This window comes from Ambystoma mexicanum, chromosome 9, assembly GCF_040938575.1.
Source record: "Ambystoma mexicanum isolate Mex_15411 chromosome 9, UKY_AmexF1_1, whole genome shotgun sequence".
NCBI classification, from domain to species: domain Eukaryota; kingdom Metazoa; phylum Chordata; class Amphibia; order Caudata; family Ambystomatidae; genus Ambystoma; species Ambystoma mexicanum.
The window spans coordinates 925,962,907-925,990,125 of NC_090931.1; the positions used below are offsets into that span (position 1 = coordinate 925,962,907).

The 27,219-nt window shown below is 48.8% G+C and overlaps 1 protein-coding gene across 3 annotated transcripts in view; it reads right to left on the minus strand.

Moving 5' to 3' along the window:
- The window catches only part of OSBPL6 (oxysterol binding protein like 6), a 3,803,429-nt gene that overhangs the window by 1,459,904 nt on the left and 2,316,306 nt on the right, over nt 1-27,219 (minus strand). For all 3 annotated transcript variants that reach the window (XM_069616111.1, XM_069616109.1, XM_069616110.1), the window contains one exon: nt 2,654-2,741. In XM_069616111.1, coding sequence (XP_069472212.1) covers nt 2,654-2,741 — 88 coding nt within the window. The remainder of the gene's footprint in view (nt 1-2,653; nt 2,742-27,219) is intronic.

The window sequence follows — 27,219 nt, forward strand, 5'->3', positions numbered from 1 at the left end:
AGCTTCTTCCTGTATGCCTCCAAGGTCTTCTCCTCCTTGCCTAGCAGCGTTGAGGACAAGGTGGCCAAGCACGACAGAGGCTTTGAGTAGATTGACACTGCAGCAATCACAGAAGAGTGTGGTTGAAGGTGGACCGACAGCAAGAGTGTATCCACCTCCATTTGCCTAGATTTGGTGTCCAGGCATTGATTGACCGGCTGGACCGAGTGGGGTTTGAGACACCCCTTTTTGGCCAAAGCGACTATGTCCTTCTGCATCGGAATCCGCGTTCTAGCGGTGGTGTGTAGAGTGAGGACCTCTGCAAGCACTCCTGCCTCTGGGTGTTCGACTTCGGGTTGAGGAAGGCCCAAGTACTCTGCCAGCCCTGCAAGTTGTTTGTGGAAGGCTTTGGCTGACGATGACATATCAGGGTCTTCTTCCTTGCCTGTGTCCACCAAGGTGTCCGGCTGGTCCGGAGCAGGTGGAGGAGTGCTGGGATCCGAGGGCTGAGGTGTGGAGACAGGAGCCGGAGGCTGGTACGGAACCGCCTGAACTGTGGGAGGCAGGGGAATGGAAGGAGCCGGCATGGGCAGCGGGGGCTGCAAGGGGGCCTTGCAGCGCTGGAGCCATAGTAGGAATGACTATGGGTGCGGGTGGCGGGGCCAGAGGGAGCATGTCCCTTATAACATCCCTGAGGATGGCCCCAATCTGAGGAGATTTCATGAGTGTGAGGAACTTTTCAAAGAACCTGTACACGCAGGCTGGTGGGGGGGCAGGTGATATTGACGGGATTGCGGGCGGCTGCTGGGGCTAGTGCGTATGCTGTTTAGTTGGTTGCAGAGGGAACCTGCCCTGCGTTGCCGATGAATAAGCAGTTGGTCACCTACCTGGTTGACCCCAGTCCCACCTTGTAACTCGTTCACCCACCTGCTCCGTTCCATCAGGGAGGTAGCCGAAGAGCGGCCATCCTGTTTGGCACGTCGGCCATCTTGTTGAGCTGCCCGCCATGTGCCAGAGTCGTGGTGCTTGGCTCACTGGGCTCTTGACGGTGGAGCATGAGACATGCCCTGCACCTCAGGCGGAGGCCTGGTAGGCGTGTCGCCCTCGGCGGGATCGCCGGTAGCGCTGCGTGCAGGAGCACCCTCGGCCATGTTTCCGGTACAAGGGCTTAGCCCCTCGGGTGTACACCCGGTAAAAGAACCTTGCAGTCCCTCAGCACTGTCTCCGGAAGGATCTACGGACCCCTCGGCCTGGCGGCTGGTAGCTGAACTAGACTCGGTACCCGTGCTGGTGTGAGAACCTTAGAGGTTCCTCCCGCTCGGGCATTTCCTTGGGAAGGAGTCACTTTTGCCGGGTGTGCTGGAAAAGAGCGGCCCTCCCTTGGGCCTTGACTTATGTCTGACAAAGTCCTTCAAGTCCTCTGGCGGCAATTTCTTGAAGAGCTCCCTCCACCTAGCTAGTCTGTTCTTCAGGGGCCGCAAAGAAAGTACATTGCACGCGGTACAACCCTCCCATCCGTGGTCGAGGTCAAGGCAGCAGAGGCAAAGAGTGTGGGGATCTGATGTAGGGAAGAGCCCCTCGCAGGATGGTCACCTGCTGAAGCCCGCTGAAGACGATATGCGCCAGGGAGGAGCGTGGCACCAGAGGACCGAGTACCTGAATGATAAAAGAAGACAAAAAGACAGAAGAAAGTATCCGGAGAAGAACATGTAGTATTACATAGCTGAAGCCAAACCCAGGAGCGTTGGTGAAATCAGCCCGTTCCCGTCAGCGTGGAAAAGGGGACTGGGATGTGGTGCCGGGGGGGCGGATTCAGGGTAGCGCATGCTCCCAGGGCCGCACCCCTGTGCGCCTCTAAATTTAAAGGGGCAGACATTTTTTTTCTGGTGAAAAAGGTCCCATCCCTAGGAAGGAGCGCCCATGCACTATGGAGGAAGGGGGATGGGACGTAAGAGTATGGGACAGGGTTCGGGTAAGAAGTCAGCAGCCATCCCTTCCAGTTAATAGTTCCAAAAAGTATTTCTCTGTTTTTATGTTTTCTTTTGGCTGATAGGGAAGGTGAATAGGCTACATGAATAGGAGGGCTTTTTTACTTTCAAGCATTGTGACGAGAAGCCTTTTGACTTTTTGTTATAAAATGGGGCAAGGGCATGTAGATTTAGAGAAAGTTAATTTGGATTTGACAAAAATAAAAAGCCTTGAAAGAAAATGACTAGTTGTCTGAGTCCCGATACTGACTTTCCACAGGAGTTAGGTGCATTCATCCTTACATTACATTGCTAACAGACAATCAGGGGAGGTTTGCTGAAAATACTAGAGAAAGGGGAATCTGAAAAACAAAAGAATGACTGCAATGGTTGACTAAACGAGTCTCAATTTTATAAGCTATGTCAGTAATAAACTGGGAGACAATGTTTAAATCTTCTTTTGTGATTTATTTAATCACTGTACCACACCTTTGATACCCAGCTGCATATACCTCTTGAAAACCACTAAAAGCAGGAACAAGAAAAGGTGTTAGCATTCAGTAAGGCATGAACCATAAACCCAGGTATTTTACTATTGTCTACTCAATGTTTGACTGCTGACTAACTTGAGGAAATGTAAAATGTCTAAATAATATACGGACATAAACAACTTTTTTTAAGATAAAGGTTGAGAAAGTATACAATACTTTGAGCAGAAACATTGTCAGAAACACTGGTATTGTCCTCTGATATATTATCACTGACATCGCTGACATACGATTCATCATCTGAAGCCTAAAAACAAGAAAATTGACAAATCAGGCTCAGTGAGATAAAAAGATAAACATTTTTAAATAAACGAGACAAAAATATACACATAAAAATCCTCTTCATGTGACAAATAAGTAGAATATTGACCTCTGCACAAATACACTATTGCAGTTTCTTTATTTGCTTTATCATTGGGAACAATTTTAAGTACAGCAGTTATTGGACACACTTGTGACCAGAGAAGGCAGATGTTACTTAACCAGTAATAGTCTTTCTGTGGCTAGTATCTCTTTAGAGTCACATGCTTTGCATAGGCTGCTACCTGCTAGTTTATATTACAAGTTGTTTACTTCCAAAGTAAAAAAAAAAAGCATTGTCAGGCGTGTTTCTGCCACACTAGCCCTATCCGACGTGTGAAGGATATCATGGTCCTTCAGGCTTTGACATCCTCAGGTTGATTTTTTTCTGATGTGATGTGAGCAAATCAATCAATGAGTGTGTGTACCTCCGATGCCATGTAGGGAGGAAGTGGGGGTGCATGTCAATCTGCATAGATACAGTAACTGAAATACTATTACTGGGTAAGTAACATCTGATTTTAGAGGCTTGTGAATCTGTTTGCAATCACATGCTTTTAACACAGTAGCAAGCAGTATCTGATGATGGTGGTGGGTGAGCTGAAAGAACAGTTGAAAGTACATGTTTCAGTACAGCCTGTACTGCCTGCGATTCTGACCGTGCCTTTGTGTCTACAAAATAGTGTTGTATGAATGTGTGTACTGAATTCAAAGTTGCTGTTTTGCAAAGTGCGTCTAAAGGAACATTTGCAGAGAAATCTAAACTTGCTCCAGTTCCTCTCATTGAGTGAGCTTCAGGTGTGAAAGGAAGTTGTTTGTGTGGAAGTGTACAACCAAGTTGAATGCAGAGAACAATCAAAATGGCAATGATCGATTTAGCAACTGGGCACGCGTCCCGTTTTGTTGAGTGAGCTTCAGGTGTGAAAGGAAGTGGTTTGTGTGGAAGTGTACAACCAAGTTGAATGCAGAGAACAATCAAAATGGCAATGATCGATTTAGCAACTGGGCACGCATCCCGTTTTGTTGCAAAAGAAACAAAGAACTGACTGGTTTTGCATAATCATTTTGTTTTGTGTAAATAGAATATGACTGCTCTCTCCATGTCAAGTGTGCCCAAAGTTCTTACTCGTAGAGTCAGATGGTCCAGGAAGAAAGAAGCAAACTCCATGGAATGAAATGTTAAAATGTATTTACATAGAAAAATAAGGATGAGTTTTAAATGTGCAAGAAAAATAAGCAATAAAGCATATGCATGTATGTACCCCCTGTTCACGGTGCACCATTGTATTCTGTTTGACACTTGCCACATTTAAGCTACTGTCTCTAGCTTGCATGAGGCAAGATGGGACCCTGTACTGCACGTCACAGGTAGAAAAGCGCTTTGCCCAAAAAGAAAGGATGCTCACCTTCGGTGGCATGGCTAGCCATGGATGCCCCTACAGTGAGCTCCTGCACTTGAGAGCACTCCGTGAGCCCCTACCCCCTCTTTTAATGACGGAGTTCCAGAGAAAACCGTGAGAGGTGTCAGAGTATGTGGCAGGGATCCCCCGAAGATTTCAGGAGTTTTGGTCAGCGGGAAGATACAAAAACAGAGCCTGAACTGCAGCCCATATGAAATCAACAATGGCACCGGGATCTGCTCACCAAGTCATAATGGTCGCTGTGTCGAGCCTCAAGGAATGGACACCATCCATTAGACTGGATCAGGCCAAACAGAAAGGGGCTGCAGTCGGACCCCTAGGTGGTAGAGGAAGTGGGCATGGAGTGTTCCGTTGCCCCTGTTGTAAAGGCAAAGTCTGACCCTGAAGAGTGGTGCGGTCCCACGCATGCCGCGGGGTGTGCCCTGGTGCTGATTGAAAGGAGGGCAAGCCTGTTGGAGATGATATATGAGGGCGGAACTCCGCCGACTTTCTTGGTGTGGGTTACAGACAGTCGAATGACTCCCAGGTACTGCCAGGAGTGAGCGGCGCTCATGCTGGAGAGCACTGCGGCACACTGTAACTGACAGAAGTGAACACTAGAAAGAAGGCACTGGCTTGCACAGTGCCGCGGCAGCGGCCCCAGAAGGTGGATCGGAACAGAGAGTGTTAGGGAGAATTCTCCTTCTAGGGCTAATTTCCCTCACCTAGTGAGTCCCCCAGCAGCTTTGCTGGATTTCTGAAGTTTATTTTTTCCACCTGGTAAGAGTGTACATCCTTTTTCCACTCTTACATGTGTTTTGGCCTATGTGTTTTTACTCATTGTGTGATCTTGGGCACTGGAGCACACCACTCCAGGTGCCCCTGTTCTTGCATGGGTTACACCGCACCCTCAGTGTAGTAACCCAGGGTTGTCTTTAAGACTTCCCTCTGACTCATTTAGCTGGGGCTGACTACTGTCCCCCATAGAAAGGTAAAGTTGCCATTTACTTTACATAGTAATTTTTACCACAGACCCAGTACACCCCATCTTACATGGAGTACTGGAAAGCGCTACTCTGTGCCCCTTTTCTGTCTGTACCTCCCCGAGCATTGTTTCGCTCTTAACATTCAGACTTGGCTGGTGGCAGTGGTATCTACCCTAAATTTTCTACCGCGATTAAATTAGATAAACGTGGTACTGTTCTTGGCTATTATATTAGCCTCGAACATAAACCCGCTTGACCAAATCGTCTTTCTTTTGGCTCCGGTTGGGTTTATTCGCCATTTCTTTTTGTTAAAGTCCTTCTTGTGTTTTACTTTGCGCGGCAAACTAGGTTCGCCTTCTTTGTTCACCGTCTTTTGGCAGGCTTCTGCAGAGCAGCCCTCCTCAAGGCGCCTGGGTGTCTAGGAGGGCTGAATGTGAGGGAGGGGTGTAGTCACCCCCTGCACAGGGTATCCTAGGAAACCCAAGTCGCACTTTGCCATGATTGGCTGAGGTGGTTGTACCGGCTGGACAACCCCCCTGCTGCGTGATTGACAGCCAGGCTGTGTGAATGGGGGTTTTGCGCATAAAAGGCAGGTCTCTTGGGCTAGAAGTCAGAGTCGCCTCTGGAACTCCAAGGAACCGAAGAGAAGCAGAGAGAACAATGGCTGCTGCAACTACCCCGTCCCGGTGAAGCCGTGCTGCAGTCCTGAGTTATCTACCCTTCGACGACTAAGAGTAGATCCAGTCCGGAGTCTTCTTCCCTTGAGCCTGGTGGGGATAACCAGCTCATCTTCTTCAGCCAGAGATCTCCGCCGTGGTCGAAATCACTGCACACTGCTGTAGTGGTCCGGATAGCCACCTGCCGAGTCTCTCCTGTTTTTAAGGAGCGCACTATTTATTCGTTGTCGCTGCTGCCGGCTTCATCCCTGTGTGGTTCAGACCCCCTTCAGACGTCCTCCTTCCCAACGAAGCTCCAGGAATCGTGGGTCTGCTGGAAACCAACAGGAACAACTGCCAGGGCACCAGCTGCATCATTGGAATAAGGTACTGTGCTCTACTCGAGGAAACTGGGTGAACCCCCTTTTCTTCATCCTCAAGGCTCGCCCTTGACTTCCCTCCTTCTTATAACTTTTGCTTCCGAACATTGACAATATCAAAGTACTTTTGGGCTACGCTGAATTGTGAACTGTCTAATGGTGTGATCTTCGGCAACAGGTCTCCGGTGTCACTTAACTCTGGCTCCGACCCTTTGACTTTTCAAGTCCTGTTTCTGAGTGTTTCTCGATGCTGTCTGCCTAACCTAAATATTGCCTGTGATTTTTGCCTCCAACACCCTCTGGGTATCTCAGGTGCTAAGTGTGTTTTTGCTCCGGTAGCATTTCATGTAACGGATACGTGTTTATTGAGTAGACCGAACTGTCAAAAAGTGATCGCAACCGTATCCGCGGTATCGTGTTTTGTTCACAACACCGGTTCATTCAAACAGAGGGTACTTACCTTGAGACATTCTGTACAAAGTGAATTGGTTAGTTGTAGTATATTTAACGTGTGGTTTTGTTTAAGGCTTAATATAAATTGTTAGGGAGAATTCTCTGAAAAGGCTAATTTCCCAAACCTAGTGAGTCCCCCAGCAGCTTTGCTGGATTTTTGGGGTTTATTTTTTTCTCCTGCTAAGAGTGAGACTCTTTTCCTCCCACTCTTAGACATGATTTGAGGTGTTCCTTTGACTTTGTATGTGTTTTATGGGCTATGGGGTCCTTTACCCCATAGGGCTTCATGTGTTTTTGGTATGTGGGTTACACAGCACCCTCGGTGCCGTAACCCTGGGGTGTTGTAGCGACCCCCAAACATAGACTCCGTACCCTCGGACTGACTACTGTCTCCCAGGGCATGTAAAGTCACCATTGGCTTTACTAGTCTTAAATTGTGAACAGAACCAGTACAAACCATCATATTGTGGACGTACTGGCCGGGGCAATTCGATTGCCCCAGGGTCTGTTGTTCGAGGGGACACTGTCCAGTCCCCCCGACCGAGTTTTGGCTGGTGGCATTGGATACTACTTTTTATATTCAACGCGAATATATTCCTATGGGATTTTCCCATTGTTCGAGGCTACCACTTTTTAATATAGCCTCGAACATACCGCCGGTTTAATAAATTAATATAAATTCACTGTTTGGTAATTTTTGCCGAAACTTGGTTCCAAAATGGCGTTTGTGTTCGCTTCTGTGACTCCAACCCAAGTCGAGCCCTTTGTTCCACTTTTTGATGGGCTTCTCCACAGAAGCCTCCAAAAGTGGGGCCACTCTGTCTGGGTACCACAGGGGGCGTGGGAGGGGCTTTAGGCAACCTGGACTGAGTTGCCTCGGCAACTCAAGTCGCATTCTTGTGTGTTTGACTTAGCATGTTGGAGTGACAGCTAGGCTGAATGATTGGGGGTTTTCTGCATAAAAGCAGGGCTTTGGGGACTGGAACTTCAGAAGTCGCCACAGGACCTAAAGAATCCGAGGAGGGAGAAGCCGAGCCAACCTGCAACGACGACACCACCGGTGGAGCCCTGCTGAACCGTCTCACCACTTTTCCCAACGACAGAGGAGATCTCCAGTCCGGAGAGTCTTCTTCCTTTGACTGGTGGGGATAACCAGTTTGCCCATCTTTTCGCCTTCCTGGACCATCTCGTGGCCACCTTGCCAAGCACCCCGACAACCGGAATACCACGGCTTACCACTACCGCGAAGAAAAGGGTGGTACCTTGTAACCGGGAAACTCCGCGGCTGGTTTCTTCCCTGGCAGTGCAACGACCTTCAGCTTTCCTCCACATCGAGACCGCCTCTTCCTCTGGACGAACCACCGACTTGCATCCGCTGCCAGGAAAAAATGCCCCCGCTGGAGCGTTCTTCCCACTTTCAGGTACTGTGTCCCGCCTGGCTTCCCTTGCGACAGATCGTTTGGGGTGGCAGTAAATCCTCGACTTTCTACTGGGCTAGCCTGGGACCTGTTAACTAACTTTTCCTGACTTGATCTCAATCTTTTGTGAACTTTCTACAAAGACTCTTTGAGCATAACCCCACTGTGTGATCCTGGACACATTTCGCTTGCTCTTTCTAAGAGTGGGCCTGGCATGTGAACTTCCTTGCTCTCCAGTAGACTTTGCCTAATCTGCCTCACTGTGGTTCTTTGGAAAGTATTGACATTTGTGTGCTTTCATAACCCTGCCTTTCTCCCTCCTTTTTTAATAACTTATTAGAGTGCCATCTTATGTTAAGCGCTCACCTCGTTCTGAAAATAAGTGGTGTTTCTCATTAAGACTTGTCTAATAAGTAATTAGGGTTGTATATATATAATAGTGACTGTGTGTTGAATTTATTTACCTCTTTGTGCTAGTGTAATTTACAAGTGTGTCTCTAAATAAATAATTATATACTTTTACACCAAAGCTCTGGTCAGTGTTTGCTTGTGCTACTGTATCTCTGTACCTATTGTGTATACTCTATATACTGCCTAACTCATCTTGAGAGAAGTCTGACTGCTCAGCCACAGCTACCAGGTAAATCTGGGTGGTACAGACTGCTACCAATTGGGATTCCTGCCAACCACCTGTAGTCCTAAATCTTTTGCAGTGGTCCCTAAGGGAACTGCACAGGTTTCTGCCTAACAGAAGTGTTGTGTTTATAACTGATGGTTTAAAAATAAATGTACTTATATTTTTCTACCTGAAACCTTGAGTCAGTGTTTGCTTGAGTCGCAGTAATTGTGGTCCCTTTGTGTAATCTCTGCTACTGCTCATATACTCTTGAGATAAGCCTGGCTGCTCTGCTACTGCGACCACTATAACTTAGTAGTACAGGCTTGTACCAAAGGTAAAACTTGTATTGCAACCTGTGGTCTTACTTGTGTGTAGTGGTCCCTAAGGGCACTGCACAGAATTCTGCCTAATAGAGACAAAGCCTCGGTGGATGGCTCGTGTGATCCCGGGATTGTGGAGCCCACGCTGACAGGCCTTAAAATAGCAAACACCAAGTGAGTCTGCAACGGGGAGGGAGTGGCAAGGGCACAGACGGAACTAGCAGATAGAATATAGTCTGGAGTAGCAGTGTTAGTGGGACATGCGGCCGGTGATGAGGCACACTGAGGAACTATGAGTTATGAAAGGGATGAGAGATGCCCATTTAACTGGGAGCACACTGACACCATTCAGGAATAGTGGAGTTGTCTGGCTGAAGGTGGAGTCACAGCAAGATAGTGCGGCCGACCTCACTAAAGCCATTGCGGATCTCAACAAGAACGTCCTAGCGGTGGAGAGAAGGGTGGAAACAGCGCTATGCAAGCAGCGGCATGATCACTATGAACTGGCTCGGCGTGTGGGCCCCTTGGAGCAGCAAATGGAGTCAGTCTTTAACAAACAGGAATACCCCGAAAATATATCCCGCCAAAATAATATACGCAACCGTGGGATTCCTAAATAAGTGCTGGATGCTGAGCTGCAGGAATATGTGGCAGCATTGTTTCAACACCTTCTGGACTCCTAGGCGGAGAGAGAGTTCTGGACCAGACCCACTGAGTGTATTCTGCGTATCAGCTGAGTAGGAATCTGGCCTGAGATGCCCTGACTAGAGTCCAGCTGTTCCAGGTGAAGGAAGAAATTATGAAAACGGCATGAAAACGGGAGCCAGTGCGGTTCCGTGATACTCCACTGACACTTTACCAGGATTCGGCCCAAGCAACTCTGCTTAAGCGGAAGCGACTGCGGATAGTCACAGGCTGGCTAAAGTCTGAGGACATAAGTTACCTTTGGACATTTTCATGTGGTCTGCGCTTCGAATGGCAGGGCCAACTATACACTATTTCCAAGGAAGAGGAAGCCACAGAGCTGATGGAGGGAGATAGAGCACAGCATCCTAAAGACCCGGAGGCGGACCTAGAGGCCAATCTTGAGTGCTATGCCACTCCCCAAGAGGTAGAGAAGGAAGATGGGATGTCTAAATTCTAAGGGGAGAAGCAAAGGAGGCTGAAGCGCGGCTCCCACCTGAGCAGTAATAATTGAGGCCCGGTGCTGCTAAAATGTTCGGTCAGACATGCTTGAAGGTGGCGGGGGGGCCTAATTAATTCATTGGATAGATAAGGGCTGTCATCATTCCATGATGGAAAGTTTTCTGGGGTTTTCTATTATGAGGAGGATAATCTGCAGAGGCAGGGTGGGTGTGATGCAGGAAATACATTCCATTTAGCCAGGGCGGTTCGGAAGAGCCCAGTGAGTGGATTCGATATCCTTTATGTTGGGTCTTAAAAGTTTAGTGTGTGTTGGGGTGGGGGTTTCAATGTTTTCTTGCAATTTACGATGTGGTGGTGGCACACAAGAGTCCTTGGTAAAATCTGGGGAGGGGGTTGTTATTGGGCTTCACAGGATGCAAAGGGTTGGAACTGGATGATGGAGTATGTACGAATGGTCTCCCTGAACAATCAGGGCCTAAACTCGCTGATCAAGAGACACTCAATCTTGAGGCGACTGACGGAACTACAGGCTTCTGTGGCTTGGCTACAGGAGACGCATCTGCTACCTAATGATGAGCCCCGATGAGACAGAGTTCCCCACTCAGTTTTTTGCGTCCAGTGGCATTAGTCCCCTTTTCCTCCATACGTCCCACCATACTCCCCCATAATAAAACTGGAACGTTGATCATCTCCGCCTGAAAGCCCGCACTTGGTTCAATGATGCTGCGAAGTGCAGCTGTATCCTCCTCATCCTGAGTATCGTGTGTGGGACGGCCAATAGGACCGCTGCCATGATGTCACTTCTCTGCTGAGGAAGTGAGCAGTGGCCCTCCTGATGGCTGTGATCTTGTCATCCGAGGGGAAAACTCTCTCAGAGTCCGTGCCCCAGGTGAGCCCCAGAAAAGTCAGCCTCTGTGTAGGCTGCAGCGGTGACTTCTTGAAATTGAGGGAAAAGCCCAGATCGTGGAGTGTGCTGATAAGCGTGGGAAGTGTGGTGCACCGCTTCCAGAGATGTCGCCCTGACGAGCCCGTCATCTAGGTACAGGTAAATGTGGTGGCACTGGGCCCTGAGGAGGGCCGCCACTGTATTCATCAGTCTGGTAAAGACCCTGGGGGCCGAACCCTGTTGAAGCCGACATGCGCCGGGGAGGAGTGTGACGCCTGAGGAGCAAGTACCTGAATGAAAAAAGACAAAGACAGAAGAAGAAGAAGTATCCGCACGTGGAATTATATGGCCAAAGCCAAACCCAGGAGCGCTGGTGAATCCGGCCCATTCCTGTCGACGCAGAAATGGGGACTGAGGTGTGGCACCCGAGGGCGGAGTCAGGGCAGCGCATGCTCCCAGAGCCGCACCCCGTGTGCCTCGAAATTTAAAAGGGAAGAAGGTTTTTCTGGTGAAAAAGGTTCAGTCTCCCGTCGCTGTTTGGTCTTGAGGTGGGAGGGGGGTTACTGTTGGGCCAGCTGGTCAGTTTGATAGCTATATATGCGCCAAATGAGAAACAAAAGCAATTCTTAACTGATCTGCTGGAAAAGTTAGCGGGATAGCATGTGGGTAAGGTATTAGTGGGGGGATTTTAACTGTGAGACAACATTTTCCCACCCACCCACAATGATGGTAGGCATAGACAGGCGCAGGCAAGCTTTCTCAGAGAGCTGCATGTCTTTGAGACCTGGTGATTTTTCCATCACCAAGACTGGGCGTACACACTACACACACTATTCCCCAGTGCACAAACTATACTCCAGGATCGACATGATATTGGTGTCGGACACTTTCATCCCAAAGGTGACTGAAATGGAGATTGGGGTGCAGTATCTAACTGACCATGCCCGGTTATCATCCGGGCTAAACCTTTGACACCTCAGTGGTTGTCAGACCTTAGCGGTTAAACGAAAAAGAGACCTCGCTTTGAGATCCTATATGGAAACGGCCATGCAAAATTATTTTCAGGAAACTTATAATGGGATGGTAGACTTGGTTAGGGTTTGGGATGCCAGCAAAGCCATGATGAGAGGAGAATTTATCATGCAAATGGCTGCCTTCTTAAGGGAAAAAGAGCTCCTTAAGGTGGGGTTGGAACGGGAAGTTGAGGAGGCAGAGGTTTTGCATAAATCCTGGGGGTCCCAGAGAGCATGTCGGGACCTGATGAAGGTTAGGGCAAAATTAGAAGCTCATCTGGCGCATAGGTCAGCACAACTCCTCATACAAACCAAGCAATCATACTATTCAAGAGGGGATAGAGCCAATCGATTCCTTAAAGGAAAATGCACGAAGCAAAAGGCAAGAAACTACATAACCCAATTGAAAAATCCAGCAAGTGATCTGGTGAAGGGGGAGGAGGATAACGTGGACATTAGGCAAGCATTCAACTCTCAGATCCTGAAGGGGGAGGACCTAGACACTACGGCACAGCATGCCTTTCACTACAAACTTTCCGGAATATACCAACTACCCCTCTAACAAGATTGTCTAATCAAATCAGCGATGTGGGTCTAGTGTCAGGGGATATGGGACCCTCCACAACCACCTTAGTACTGAAACCGGGAAATGGCCCAACGGAATGCACCAGTTAACACCCTTTTTCTTTACTCGATGGGGACACTAAGCTCTATGCAAAAGTATTGGCCCAACAGTAAATTGGGGTGCTGCCAAACATCATACACCCTGAGCAAGTGGGGTTTATCATGGGGAGGAATACCCAAGATAATATTAGAAGGGCTGTGAATGTGACACTGTGGGGACGTAGGACTGCTCAGAGCGTTTGATAGAATGGACTGTGGATTTCTGAGGCTGAACCTAGAAAGGTTTGGATGTGGGCAGGTCTTTAGTCGTATGATCCATGCCAACTTTCAGATTCCCTCGATGAAACTGCTGGTTAATGGACAACTATAGAGCTGAATACCAGTGCGAAGGGGCCTCCGACAGGGATGCCCACTATCTCTGCTGATTTTTGCCATGGCCATGGAGCCATTGGCACTGGCAATTAAGCCAGACCCAGAAATTCACAGAATCAAAGGGGATACGCATAAGATTGGATTATATGTAGATGACATACTTTTGTTCCTCTGAGACACTGCAAGATCGCTCCCAAAGGTTATGAGGCTCTTGGCGGAACTTGCAGGGGTTTCTGGCTTCCGCATTCATTATTCTAAATAAATATGGAGCAGGGAGTTCCCCTTGATCTGGGAACGGGATGGAATGGAATATTTGGGGGGATAACTGACCCCAGCATACGAGGGGCTGTTTGCAGCTAACATCCCGGGGCTTTGGAAAGCGTTGTTAGACGACCTTAAGAGGAGGGACATGCAAGAACTTCCTTGGTTTGCTCGTATAACGGCCGTTAAAATGACCCTGTTACCAAGATTATTATATGTGGTGATCTCCCTTCTAATCCGGATCCCAGTTCAAATGAATAAAACTCTGCATAGGGAGATCCTCTGTTTCATCTGGAGGGGGAGAGGGCGAAGCAAGAAACCTACAGCGCCCAGAAGGGTTCTTTTCCTGACCCCAGGACTGGCGGGTTTGGGGTTCCAGTGATGGTTCGTAATCTCTTAGCAGCCCAGCTGGCCTCAATGTTGCACTGGTCTTCAAAGGAGCACCAAATTGGCTGGGATAAACTGTAGCAGAGTGCCATCGACATTCCACTGCAGAATCTTGGGTTCTTTGGTCAATTGGCGTAGGAGCTCCACTACTTGAAACCTCGAGATGCACACTCAAATATTGGGATAAGGCATTACGGGATAAAAATCTGAAACTGGGGTTGGCACACCGATGGGATATAACACTGATTTTGCAGCAGGCAGATCCCTTAGTTTTTGGGCAAACTGGAAAGGGCAAACAACACTAACTCTAATGGATTTCTATCATGCGGGAGCCCCATTACAATTTGAGGCCAGTAAAACAAAATTTGTTCTGACGGAACCGGAACGCTTCCATTATGTACAGATCAGGCATTGGATCTCGAATAGGGTGATCAGAGAGGCGGTCAATAGAGCGCCTATAGCGTTAGAGCTTACGATGAGAGAGGGGTCACCAAACAAATTACAAGTTACTCACCTTAGTGACTAACATACTCTTAGTCCATAGTCCCCTTTCCTCCATACTGCATGGGGCATCCCTCCTAGGGACGGGAGATGGAACCTTTTTCACCAGAAAAAATCTTCTTCCCCTTTACATTTGGAGGTGAGCTTTGGTGCGGCCCTGGGAGCATGCGCTCCCCTGAATCTACCCACTGGCGCCACTCCTCAGTCCCCATTGACGCCTCGACAATAGTTACCATTGCCTAATGACACCAGTTTTATTAGGGGAGATGATGGTGGGACATATGGAGGAAAGGGGACTATGGACTAAGAGTACGTTAGTCACTACGGTGAGTAACTTATAATAACTCTTACGTCCCGTCCCCCTTTCCTCCATACTGCATGGGCGATTACAACTGAATGTAGCCCCAGGGTGGAGAGGTGACCCTCCTTAAGAAAACAAGTTCCTTAGTACTGCCTGCCCGAATGCCCCGTCTGACCTGGAGGCGGCATCCAAACTGTAGTGCTTGCAGAAAGCTGAGGGAGTGGCCCACGTGGCCGCCGTGCTGATGACCTGCCACGGGACGTGTCTCTGGAATGCGACGGCCGTGGCCTTGGCTCTGATAGCATGGGTATGCATGTTAGCCGGAAGAGGCTTGTGCTGCCCCTCATATTCCTCCTGAATAGCTGCGACCATCCACCTTGTTATGGAGGCCTTGGAGGCCTGATAACCTGGCCCTCACCCACCAAAGGTGACAAATAGAGCGTCCGACTTGCGGAAGATCTTGGTTCTGTCAAGATTGAATTTTAGCGCTCGCCTGACATCTAAACAACGCAGAATCCTCTGAGTATCGTCCTTGGGTTCTGCGAAGAAAGTCAGGAGTACTATTTCCCGGTTCAGATGGAATGCAGAGAAAAATTTAGGTGAGAACGTGGGGTGCAATTGGAAGACCACCATGTCCCTATGAAAGGTAGTGTATGGCTCCCAGGCCATTAGAGCTTGGATCTCGCTGATACGCCTCACCGATGTCAGGCCTACCAAAAAAGCTGTCTTGATGGTGACCAACCTGAGGTCCTCGGACGCCATTGGCTCAAAAGGTTTATGCGCCAAGGCGCCCAGCACTATATTGAGGTCCCACACAGGGTGGGGCTTCTTAATGGGCAGGTAGAGCCTAGTGAGGCCCGTCAGATGTCGTTTAACCACCGGATTGGAGGACGACAAAAGGTCCTCTTCCGAGTTCCGGTAGGCTCCGCCTCTACATAAGTGCAACACGTGTCTATCTGCACCCCCCAGTGTGCTAGGTGTGCTGAGAAAGAAAGCACATCATCAAGTGAGAAAGTAAGAGAATCGGCCTTCTTAGCTTCTGCCCACTGGCAAAACCTAGTCCACTTGCTTTTGTACTGGTTCCTAGTGGCATTGCTCCAAACCCACTGAATGATGTGTAGATTTGCCTGCAAGAGGCGCAGATGCTTCAGCATGACCTGCTCAGGAACCACGCTGCGAGGGCTAACTTCTGCGGGCGGGGTGAATGACCGTTCCCCCCTGCTTCTATAGGAGATGAGCTGGGCCCAATGGAAGGTGTATCAGAGGCTGGTCCGACAGGCTGCATAGCTCCGAGAACCATGGCCTTGCAGGCCACCACGGAACTACCAGAATGATGCTGAGGTAACTGGACTCTCTTATCTTGCAGATCACCTTGTGTACCAGTGGCGGGGCGGGAAGGCATAGGCGTCCATGATGTTCCACTGTATCTGCAATGCATCGCCCAGAGAGCCTAGAACCTGTCCCTGCCAGGATCCAAACTGAGGGCACTTCCTGTTGAAACAGGTGGCAAAGAGGTCCACCTGTGGATGACCCCATCTGCTGAAGATCTCCTGAAGGACCTGATCATTCAGATGCCACTCGAAATTGTCCACCCCCAGTCTGCTGAGCATGTCCGCCTCCAGTTTCGACTCCCCCGCGAGGTGGATCGCTGTGAGGTCAATGCTGTTCTCCAGGGCCCATTCCCAGATGCTGACCACTAAGGTGCATGATGGAGGGGACCTGGTGCCACCCTGCTTGTTGAGGTAGTACATGCTGGTGGAGTTGTCTGTCTGACTGAAGATTGTTTTGAGGGCCAGCCAGATAGCCTTCAGTTCCAGCCAATTGATATGGGCCTCCTGTTCCTGAAGGGACCAGACTCTGAGGACGCTGTGGTTGACCAGGGTCGCTCCCCAGCCTTCCAAGGACGAATCTGTGGTGATGGTAACCTGCGGTGCTGGTTGTCGGAAGGGCCTGCCTACCCTCAGGTTGCAGTCCGTGCTCCACCAGATTAGGTCTCGGTGAAGGAAGGAAGGAATGCTGGCGAGTTCCGCCTGCGATCCTCACTCCTGATTCCATGAGGCTGCGAAGTGCAGCTGTAATTTCCTCATTTTGAGTCTTGTGAAGGGCACTGCCAGAAGACATGCTGCCATAATACCCAGTATGTGTTGGTACCACCAAGCTGAGGTCAACCCTCTGCTGAGAAAGTGACTTGCGGCCCTCTTGATGGATGTGATTTTTGTCCTCTGATGGAAAGCCTCTCTCGGACCTCATATCCCAGATGAGTCCCAGGAACGTTCGACTCTGCGTCGTTTCCAGTTGAGACTTCTTGAGATTGATGGAGAATCCCAAGTCGTGTAACGTGTTCATGAGGGCAGAAGAGGTGTGATGGACCGTCGCCAGGGATCTTGCCCTGACGAGCCAGTCATCTATGTATGGATAGACTTGGTGACCTTGGGCCCTGAGAAGGACTGCCACTGTGTTCATAAACCTGGTAAAGACCCGTGGGGCTGAATTGAGGCCAACGAGTAGAACTTTGCACTGGAAATGGAAGCCAATGATCCTGAACCTCAGTAAGGACCGATGGGGCTGCCAAATCGGGACGTGTAAGTAAGCGTCCTTCAGATCCAGGGAGCACATCCAGTCTCCCTTGCACAGTGTCTCTGCAATAATCGCTCGGGTAACCATCTTGAACTTTTGAAGTGGGAGGGAAAGGTTCAGGGTGGAAAGGTCCAACACAATTCTCAGGCCAGCCTTGTTATTCTTGTGTATGATGAAAATCCTGGAGTAGAAGCCCATACCCCGCTGGGAGGCTGCGACTTCTTCCACTGCTTGGCTCTCTGCGAGCGTTCGGATCTCCGCCAACAGAGTTGCTGTCCCAATCTGTGGGAGTGGAGGGCAGGAGAGAGGAGAGGGAGGGACCGGTAGGCGGTAGCCCGTGGAAACTACTGATAGGATCCAGGGATCCACCAACCTCGCTTTGTAAGGTTGGATAACTATTTCGCAGTCTGTGAACTGTTCCTCTTTTTATCCAATTCTTCATCTGTGTAGGAATGAGAGAGGTTGCTACCCTGAAAACAAAGGTCCAATATGCATTCCTGGACGTCCGTGTTGAACTTGGTAGCCCGGAGCTAGGCCGTCGTCCTTATGTTCGTGGCAATGCAGATGGCACGGCCTGAGGTATCGATAAGCGGGACTGTGGACTCCACAATGTCCTGAGCCACCATCTTTGCTTCAGCCAGCCCAAACATGACTGACTGTGCACCTTGTGGTCCCTCAGCGATGTCTGCGGGAGGATCTAGCGACCCCTTGGCCTGGTGGCCCGTAGCTGAATGAGCCTCGGAACCTGCGCTAGTGTGAGAAACTGAACGGCCCCTCCCACTCGGACGTTTCCCAGGAAAGGAATCACCCTTGTGGGATGCGATGGAAAAAAGTGGCCCTGCGTTGGGCCTTGACTTTTGCTTGACGAAGTTCTTCAAGTCCTCTGGAGGCAACTTCTGGAAGAGCTCTCTCCACCTTGCTACCCTGTTCTTCAGAGCTCGCAGTGTTAAGCGCGTCACCAGCAGTACAGCAGTCCCAACCGTGGTCGGAGCCAAGGCAGCAGAGGCACGGAGAGTGGGGGTCGGACATTGGGAAGAGCCCCTCCAGGCTGAACACCTGCTGAAGCCCAAGGACATCAACATGCGCCAGGGACGAGCGATGTGCCAGAGGACCAAGTACCTGTTTAAAGATTAGAAGAAAAAGACAGAATCCAGGGAAGAGCGCATGGAATTCCTAGGACGATGATAAACCCAGGTGCACTGGTGAAAGTGGTCCATTCCCATTGATGTGGAAAAGAGGACTGGGGACTGAGGAGTGGCACTGGTGCGCGGAGTCAGGGGAGTGCATGCTCCCAGGGCCACACCCCACACGCCTATACATTTAAAGGGGAAGAATATTCTTCTGGTGAAAAAGGTTCTGTCTCCCGTCCCTAGTAGGGACGCCCCATGCAGTATGGAAGAAAGGGGACGGGACATAAGAGTAATGAGTCGCAAGACTATATCACCTGTTAGATGGGGCCGCGCCTGGGGATGGCCTGCCCTACACGACCAAATGGGAGACAGACCTGGGGGTTACCATAACTGAGTAAGAATGGGGCCAGATTTGGAACTGAGCAAGCAAAAGCTCTAAATGTATGACTATCAGAGAATCGGCATATAAAATATGGGTCCGGTAGTATATGATCCTGCATCAACTGTACTCTATCAATCCCAAAATGTCCCCTCTCTGCTGACGAAACTTTGGCCAAGAGGGGGTCCTGTGTCACATGCGATGTGCATGCCCAAAGAGACACATTTTCTGGGAAGAAATTCTGATCTGCACCACAGACATTTTGGGTATACAACTACCTCATAGCCCGACGGTGGTGGTGTGGGGTTGGCTGAGGGCCTTTATAATACTAGTGCGGCTTGTGCTGCTCTTATTACCCACATCCTCACAGCGGCAAGGATCACGCTAGCCTATGGTTGGAAAACAGAACAGGGTCCAGTTGTGGCTATGTGGTGGGTAAGAGTGTGGGGAATCATGGCGATGGATAAAGTGTGTGCCTTGGCCGATGGCAGATACCAGAAATTCCTTGCTGTATGGCTCCCATTTCATGAAGATGTATCGGACAAAGAACATGATTACTTTAGGCATGCTCTGAGTTGTCATGTATTGGTTAAAAATGTTGTCAACTCAGATTTTTACCATACTTGGTCATATGGTGGACTAATTGTTATGGTCTTAATGTTGGTGGCGGTAAGTCAACAATGCTTGTCTGGAATTCACATTGAAACTAAATAAAGCTTAAAAAAAAAAAAAAGAATGCTCACCTTCACTGTACACACTGTGACTTGTATCCCTTTTGGCATTACCAAGCGTATTATCTGCTCTCGCTCTTCTACTGAAAGGCGGCTTTAGCTGGCAGATGTCATCATATTACAAGGACTCTAACCTGCCGCAGAGCGGGTGTAAAATATTAGGGAGTATATTAACCTTGAAGAAATGCATCACTTTGGGCTCTATTCACTGATAACACCAACGAGAAATGTATCAGCTAGCATCAAGGGCCGTATAATGAGGGTATGTTCTCAGTCAGTAAAGTGTTGCAAGGTGTGACATTGCCAGGTTGAGACCACCCCCTTCCATTGAAACTCATATATTCATGTAGGTATAAGAGACTGGCAGAGAGGAGGTTCACTTGCGCCGCAGTCTTGTGTTGTCGTTGGTAATGTGTCTGCTACTGCTTTACAAATAAAGTGGTCATCAATCCACCGGAATCGTGAGGGGTCATTCGTTTCTACCATAATCTGGTGCTTTAGATGTCAGATACACGCTGCTCTGCGGCTTCACTGTGATCCCATTGGGTGATGGGAGGACGACTGTGTTGGAGGGGGAGCTGGCCGGAGCACCTGGAGTCCTGAGGGCGGACAGAGCAGATGCACAAGTAAGAGCTGATTGAAAAATCATGGATTGGTGAACACAGGTAACTGAATCAATGTATTCTGATGTCATGTATTGTGTTGCCTGAAACAAGTCAAAATGTTCATATCTGAATTTTAAGAAATAGGAGGGAAACTAACTTGACTAACGGAATTAGTTATCTGAAGTAAAGAAAGTAAGCGATTCACCACTGCAGGTTATTAAGGAGCACAACCATGCTCCCTACTAATGTAAGAAAACATGAGTCGCAGAACTGGTCAGAACAGTGTAGGACAGAGTGGGGACAAAGGTGAATGTGTTCTGTATGGATGCGAAGAAAACATTTTTGATGAGAGCTCTGTGATTATTTTGTCTCAACCCAGACCTTGTCCCTTGAAAGCTTTTATGTGCAACACAAGTTGGGACCCAGCTTTGTATTCCACACTCTCTATCCTAGTATGGGAGCTGTAACAGGCTATTTTTCTACTGATCATATGTTGTCTTTGACCCTTACCTAGCTGTTAGACAGAAACCTGTGCAGTTCCCTCTGGGACCACTGCAAAAGATTTAAGACTACAGGTGTTGGCAGTAAACCCACTTGGTAGCAGTCTGTACCACACAGATTCACTGTGGTAGCTGTGGCTGAGCAGTCAGACTTCCCTCAAGAAGAGTTAGGCAGTATACAGAGGATACACAATAGATACAGAGGCACAGTAGTACAAGCAAACACTGACCAGAGCTAGGTGTAAAAGTATAAACTTATTTATTAAAGGCACACTCATAAATTACACTAGCACAGAAAAAGGTAAGAAAGTCAAAACACAGTTACTATTACTCATATGTACATCCCTAATCATTTGTTGGACAATTCTAAGTTAACACCACTTATTTCCAACCAGAGGTGAGCGCTTAACGTTAGATGGTACTCCAACAAGTTATTAAAAAAAAGGGAGGGAAAAGGCAGAAATAAAGAGAGCAGTAAGGTAAAACCCTTTTCATATAAGGTTAGAAAAGGCAGTCAATTGTGGAACAAGGAAAATTTGTTCGGGGCCCGCTTTAGAGGGAGCCAGGCGAAAATATGCCCAAGATCACACAATGTCACGAGTCTTTGCAGGTGAGTAGAAAAGGTTTTACTACGGTTCTGAAACGTTTAGTTAGGGTGTCCCAGGCCTACCCAGGTTCGAGAGCCGAGGGCTAAATCTACCCCGTACAATCGGTGGCAAGGGAGGCCGGGCGGAACACAGTACCTTTAAAAGTGGAAAGGATCCTCCAGCGGTGGTAGTCGTTCCTGGTAGTGGGTGCAAGTCGTGGCGTCGTCCAGAGGAGGAGGTGATCTCGACGTGGAGGAAAGCTGAAGGTCGTTGCACTACCAGGGATGAGGCCAGCCGTGGAGTTTTCCGCACACAAAGTGTTTTACCCCTCTTTCGAGGTTGAGGTAAAAAGTGGTATCCCGGTTGCCGGGGTGCTTGGCACAGGCAAGGCGGCCACAAGATGCTTCGGGACGGCGAAAAGAAGGCAGCAACTGGTTGTCCCCACCAGTTAAGGGAAGAAGACTCTCCGGCGGGAGATCTCCTCTGTCGTCGGGAAAAGTGGTGAGACGGTTCCGCAGGGCTCCACCGGTGGTGTCGTCTTGGCAGGTCGGCTCGGCTTCTCCCTCTTCGGCTTCTTAGGTCCTGTGGCGACTTCGGAAGAACCAGTCCCAAAAACCCTGCTTTTATGCAGCAAACCCCCATTCATACAGCCTAGCTGTCACTCAAACATGCTAAGTGGTGAGCGGTGTGGCTCACCACTTGGGCCAATCACACTAGAGTGCGACATGAGTTGGCAAGGCAACTCAGTCCAGGGTGCCTAAACCCCCTCCCACACCCCCTGTGGTACCCAGACAGAATGGCACCACTTTGGAGGGCTTCTGTGCAGAAGCCCGCCAAAAGTGGAACAAAGGCTCGACTCGGGTTCAGGGTTACTGAAGTGAACCTAGACGCCATTTTGGCGGCGAGTTCTGGCAAAAAATCCCAACCGGTGAATTTATATTAAATAAATAAACCGGCGGTATCTTTAACATTGCACCAGAAAGTGGTGCATCAAAAACAATGGGAAAATCCCATTGGGAAATATTCCGGTGGAATATTTCCGTGGTATCCACTGCCACCAGCCAGAACTCGGCGAGGGGGGACGGGACAGTACCCCCTCGACAACAGACATAGGGGCAATCTAATTGCCCCTACCAGTACTTCCACAGTAAGATGGTTTGTACTGGTTAAGTTCCTAAGTTAAGACTAGTAAAGTCAATGGTGACTTTACAGACCCAGGGAGACAGTAGTCAGTCCCAGGGTGTGGAGTCTATGTTTGGGGGTCTCTATGACACCCCTGTGTTACTGCACTGAGGGTGCTGTGTAACACACATTCCAAAAACCAATGATGGCCTATGGGGAAAATTACCCCGTAGCCCATAAGCACATAGCAAGTCACAGAAAACACTCTCAAGTCATGTCCAGGAGTGAGGGTAAAAGAGTCTCACTCTTGGCAGGTGAAAAAAATAAACCCCAAAAATCCAGCAAAGCTGCTGGGGGACTCACTAGGTTAGGAAATTCAGCCTAAACAGAGAATTCTCCCTAACACTAGCCATGTCTCTGAAGAATGAATACTGCTCTGTATTGTGGGTAGGTTAATGGGGGATATAGGCTGTAAAACAAAAGTCATCTGAAATCTGGCTAACTCCTACAGGTGTCTCTGAAATGTCTGTACGGTGGGAGGAACAGGGCTTGGGAGAAATGCCTGAACCACCAAATAGACATGGCCTGAGTGCATATGTTCATGAGCCATACCCACACCGCCAGCCACAGGACTCAATGTCCGAATACAGACGGGATTAGGAATGGGTCTGAATCTGAAATAAGCCATACCGTATCATACCTGTTAGGGAGAATTCTCATTTTATGGCTAATTTCCCTTACCTATAGAGTCCCCCAGCAACTTTGCTGGATTTGAAGGGTTTGTTTCTTTTTGCCTGCTAAGAGTGAGACTCTTTTTCCCACTCTTAGGCATTTTTGCTATGTGTGTTCTAGGCTATTTTTGTGTTTAATCTCTATGGGATTTTCTCAACCCCATAGGAACCACCTTTATTCACATGTGTTACACAGCACCCTCAGTGCAGTGACACAGGGGTGTTGTAGCGACCCCCAAACATAGACTCCATACCCTGGGACTGACTACTGTCTCCCAGGGCATGTAAAGTCCCAATTGACTTTACTAGTCAATTTCTATGAACTAAACCAGCACAACCCATCTTACTATGGAGGTACTGGAAAGGGTTAATCGATTTTTCCCTTATGTTCATTTTCAAGAGGGTACCGTACAGTCCCTCTCTCAAAAGTTTCTGGCTGGTGGCAGTGGTTACTACCATAAATATTCGACCGCAAATATTTCCCTATGGGATTTTCCCATTGTTCGAGGCTACCACTTTTTCTGACAGCCTCTAACATACCGCCGGTGCATTCTAATATTAACTTTACTCCGGTAGGTTTTATTTGCCAGAACTTTAATATAACTTCTTTCTCGTGTCTTTCTCTAAACTCCTAACCCAGGTCGGGGCACCTTTGCTCGTCCGTTTGGCGGGTTTCTGCCAAGAATCCCTCCTTTCGGCGCCACTGAGTCTGGGGTGGGTCCATTGTGTGGGGGGGCCAGTAGGACCCCTGGACAGGGTTGCCTCTGCAACCCATGTCGCACTCTATCCTGATAGGCTGGAGGGTCTCCCGCCAAGATGACCACTCCACTGTGTGAGTGACAGCTAGGCTGTATGAATGGGGATCTTTTTGCATTAAAGCACGTTCCTGAGGACTGGAAGGGCAAGACGTCGCACTGGAACTAAGAAGCCAAAGAGGAGAGAAGCCAAAGACATCTGCAATGACTGAACCACCGGTGAAGCCCTGCTGCAGCGTCTCCCCACTTTTCTCCACACAACGAGAGAAGATCTTCATCTGCAAGAGCCTTCTTCCCTTGAGCTGGTGGGGCCAACCAGTTTGCCAATCGCCTTCCCGGACCTGCCTTGGTAAAATCTCCTGTACCCTGTACTTGGAGGCCGGATAGCCAGGCACCAGTCCACCCGGACCGCGATTTAAAGGAGCGTACCTTTTATTCGTCGGGCAGCACCGCGGCTGGTTTCATCCCTGTGTAGTGCAGTAACTCGAACCTTCCTCCACGACGAGAGCCTCTCTTCCTCTGTGGATCACCCGAACTGCAGGAACTACCAGGAACAACCGCCACCGCAGGAGCCACTTCTTCATTTAAAGGTACATTGTTCCGCCAGGCCGCCCTTTCTTCGCTGTATCACTGAAGGTTTTTTAAATGCTTTACCTACCTGTTGGGCTGGCCGCCCCTCTCTCATAACATTGTCTTTCGACTTCTGCATCCACCTTTTCAAAATCGTTAACCAAAGGCTTGACTGCAGCTACAAGAACATTTTGCTCCTGGGCCCTTGCCCTGTACCACTGACTCTGGCACAGGCCTACTGACTCTGGCTACATTTGTTAGAACTGCCTTCTTTAGATTGATTCTCAACTAGAACTGTGTGGGTGCACCTACTTCATATAACTACCCTTTTCTCCCCCTTTCTAAACCTTGTGAAATGCCATTTTGCTCAGTTTTCATTTAAGTATTGCCTATACTGATGCACTGTCTTGCTTAAACTATTTCTATATAACTTGTGCTTTCCCTCCCTTGTGAGGAATTGATAGATTATCCCTTGTGTGTGGTTTTCACTGTGCCGTTTTGCTCAGTTTTCACTCTGGTTCACTTGGTCTACAATTTAACTTGGGAGTGTGTATATTTTTCCTTTGACTTAATTTAACTTGCTTGATGACTGTGATAAATGTGTTTTACTAGAAGTGTATAAAATAAATATATATCTACTTTTTAATACAAAGCTTTGGTCAGTGTTTCCTTGTACCATAGTACTTTAGGCCTATTGTGTAAACCCTGAATACTGCTCATCTCCCTCTTGAGATAAGTTTGACTGCTCAGCCACGGTTACCAACTAAATCTTTGTGGTACAGACTGATACCAAAGGGGATTTATTGCTCTCACCTGTAGTATTAATCTTCTGTAGTGCTCCCTAAGGGAACTGCACAGGATTCTGCCTAACAATACCCCCCTCCCAAAAGAATGGGTTCAGGGAAATCAAGACAAGTGTCACTCCCTCCTAAAGGGAGTCAAGTACACGTCATGTTTACTCCCTACTCGCCAAACGCATGCAAATACCTGGCACAATGGCACGCCTATACACAGACTGAGTCACCAAGACATTTACCAAAGGCAGTAGAAAAGAAAGGCGCACGTGTACACCAAAAACAATGGAACAGCTACCTCGATTGGTATAACAAATCCACTAAGAAACAGACTAAATCTAAGATCTTAAACTAAAAGACTCCCAAGATAAGTTCCAGGAGGAAGTAAAATCATTGAAGAAATTATATGTTACTCACCGTAATGACTAACGTACTCCTAGTCGATAGTCCCCTTTCTTCCATTCTGTATGGGCGTCCCTCGCTGGGGACGGGAAACTGTACATTCTTCACCAGAAAAATGGTCTTCCCCTTTAAATTTAGATGTGTGTGGGGGAGCAGCCCTGGGAACGTGCGCTCTCCTTACTCCGCCCACCGTTGCCACTCCTCAGTCCCCTCAGGTTTATTAAGGGGGAGGATGGTGGGACGTATGGAGGAAAGGGGATTATGGACTAGGAGTAGGTTAGTCACTACGGTGAGTAACATATAATTACTCCTACGCCCTGTCCCCTTTCCTCCATGCTGTATGGGCGATTACAACTGAATGCCGCCCTGGGGAGGAGAGGTGCCCCTCTGAGAAAACAAGTGTTTCAAAACTGCTTGGCCAAATGCTGCGTCAGATCTGGTGTCAGATCTGGTGCTCGCATCCAAGCAGTAGTGTTTGCAAAAGGCCGATGGGGAAGGCCAAGTAGCCGCCTTGTTGATGGATGCCATGGAACGTGTCTTTGGAAGGCCACAGCCGTGGCCTTGGCTCTGATGGCATTGGCGCGCATGTTTGCTGGCAAAGACATGTGCTGCCCCTCATATGCTTCCTTGATGGCCATCACCGGTGTTAGGGAGAATTCTCTGTATAGGCTAATTTCCCAAACCTAGTGAGTCCCCCAGCAGCTTTGCTGGATTTTTGGGGTTTATTTTTTTCTCCTGCTAAGAGTGTGACTCTTTTTTTCTCCCACTCTTAGACATGATTTGAGATATCCTTTGACTTTGTAATGTGTTTTATGGGCTATGGGGTCTTTTACTCCATAGGGTTTCATGTGTTTTTGGTAAGTGTGTTACACAGCACCCTCAGTGCAGTAACACAGGGGTGTCATAGTGACCCCCAAACATAGACTCCATACCCTGGGACTGACTACTGTGTCCCGGGCATATAAAGTCACCATTGACTTTACTAGTCTTAAATTGTGAACAGAACCAGTACAAACCATCATATTGTGGAAGTACTGGCAGGGGTAATTAGATTGTCCCTGGGTCTGTTTTTCGAGGGGGCACTGTGCAGTCCCCCCTCGTTGAGTTTCTGGCTGGTGGCAGCCACGCAAAATATTCCACCGGAATATTTCCTATGGGATTTTCCCATTCATTTTACACGCACCACTTTTTTGGTGCAATGTTAAAGATACTGCCGGGTTATTTATTTAATATTTATTCCCCGGTTGGGTCTTTTTACCAGGACTCGGTTTTAAAATGGCGTTTGTGTTCGCCTCTGTAACTCCACCCCAAGTCGAGCCCTTTGTTCCACTTTTGGCGGGCTTCTGCACAGAAGCCTCCAAAAGTGGTGACACTCGTTCTGGGTCTACAGGATGTGTGGGATGGGGGTTTAGGCACCCTGGACTGAGTTGCCTCGGCAACTCAAGTCGCACTCTTGTGTGATTGGCCCAGTGGTGAGCCCCCCAGCTCACCACTTAGCATGTTTGAGTGACAGCTAGGACTGGTGAATGGGGGTTTTCTGCATAAAAGCAGGGCTTTGGGGACTGGAACTTCAGAAGTCGCCACAGGACCTAAAGAATCCAAAGAGGGAGAAGCTGAGCCTACCTGCAACGACGACACCACCGGTGGAGCCCTGCTGAACCACCTCACCACTTCCTGACGACAGAGAAGATCTTCATCCTGGAGAGTCTTCTTCCTTTGAACTGGTGGGGTTAACCAGTTCGCCCTCTTTTCGCCTTCCTGGATCGTCTCGTGGTCGAATCGCCCGTGCCAAGCACCCTAGCGGCCGGATAGCCACGCT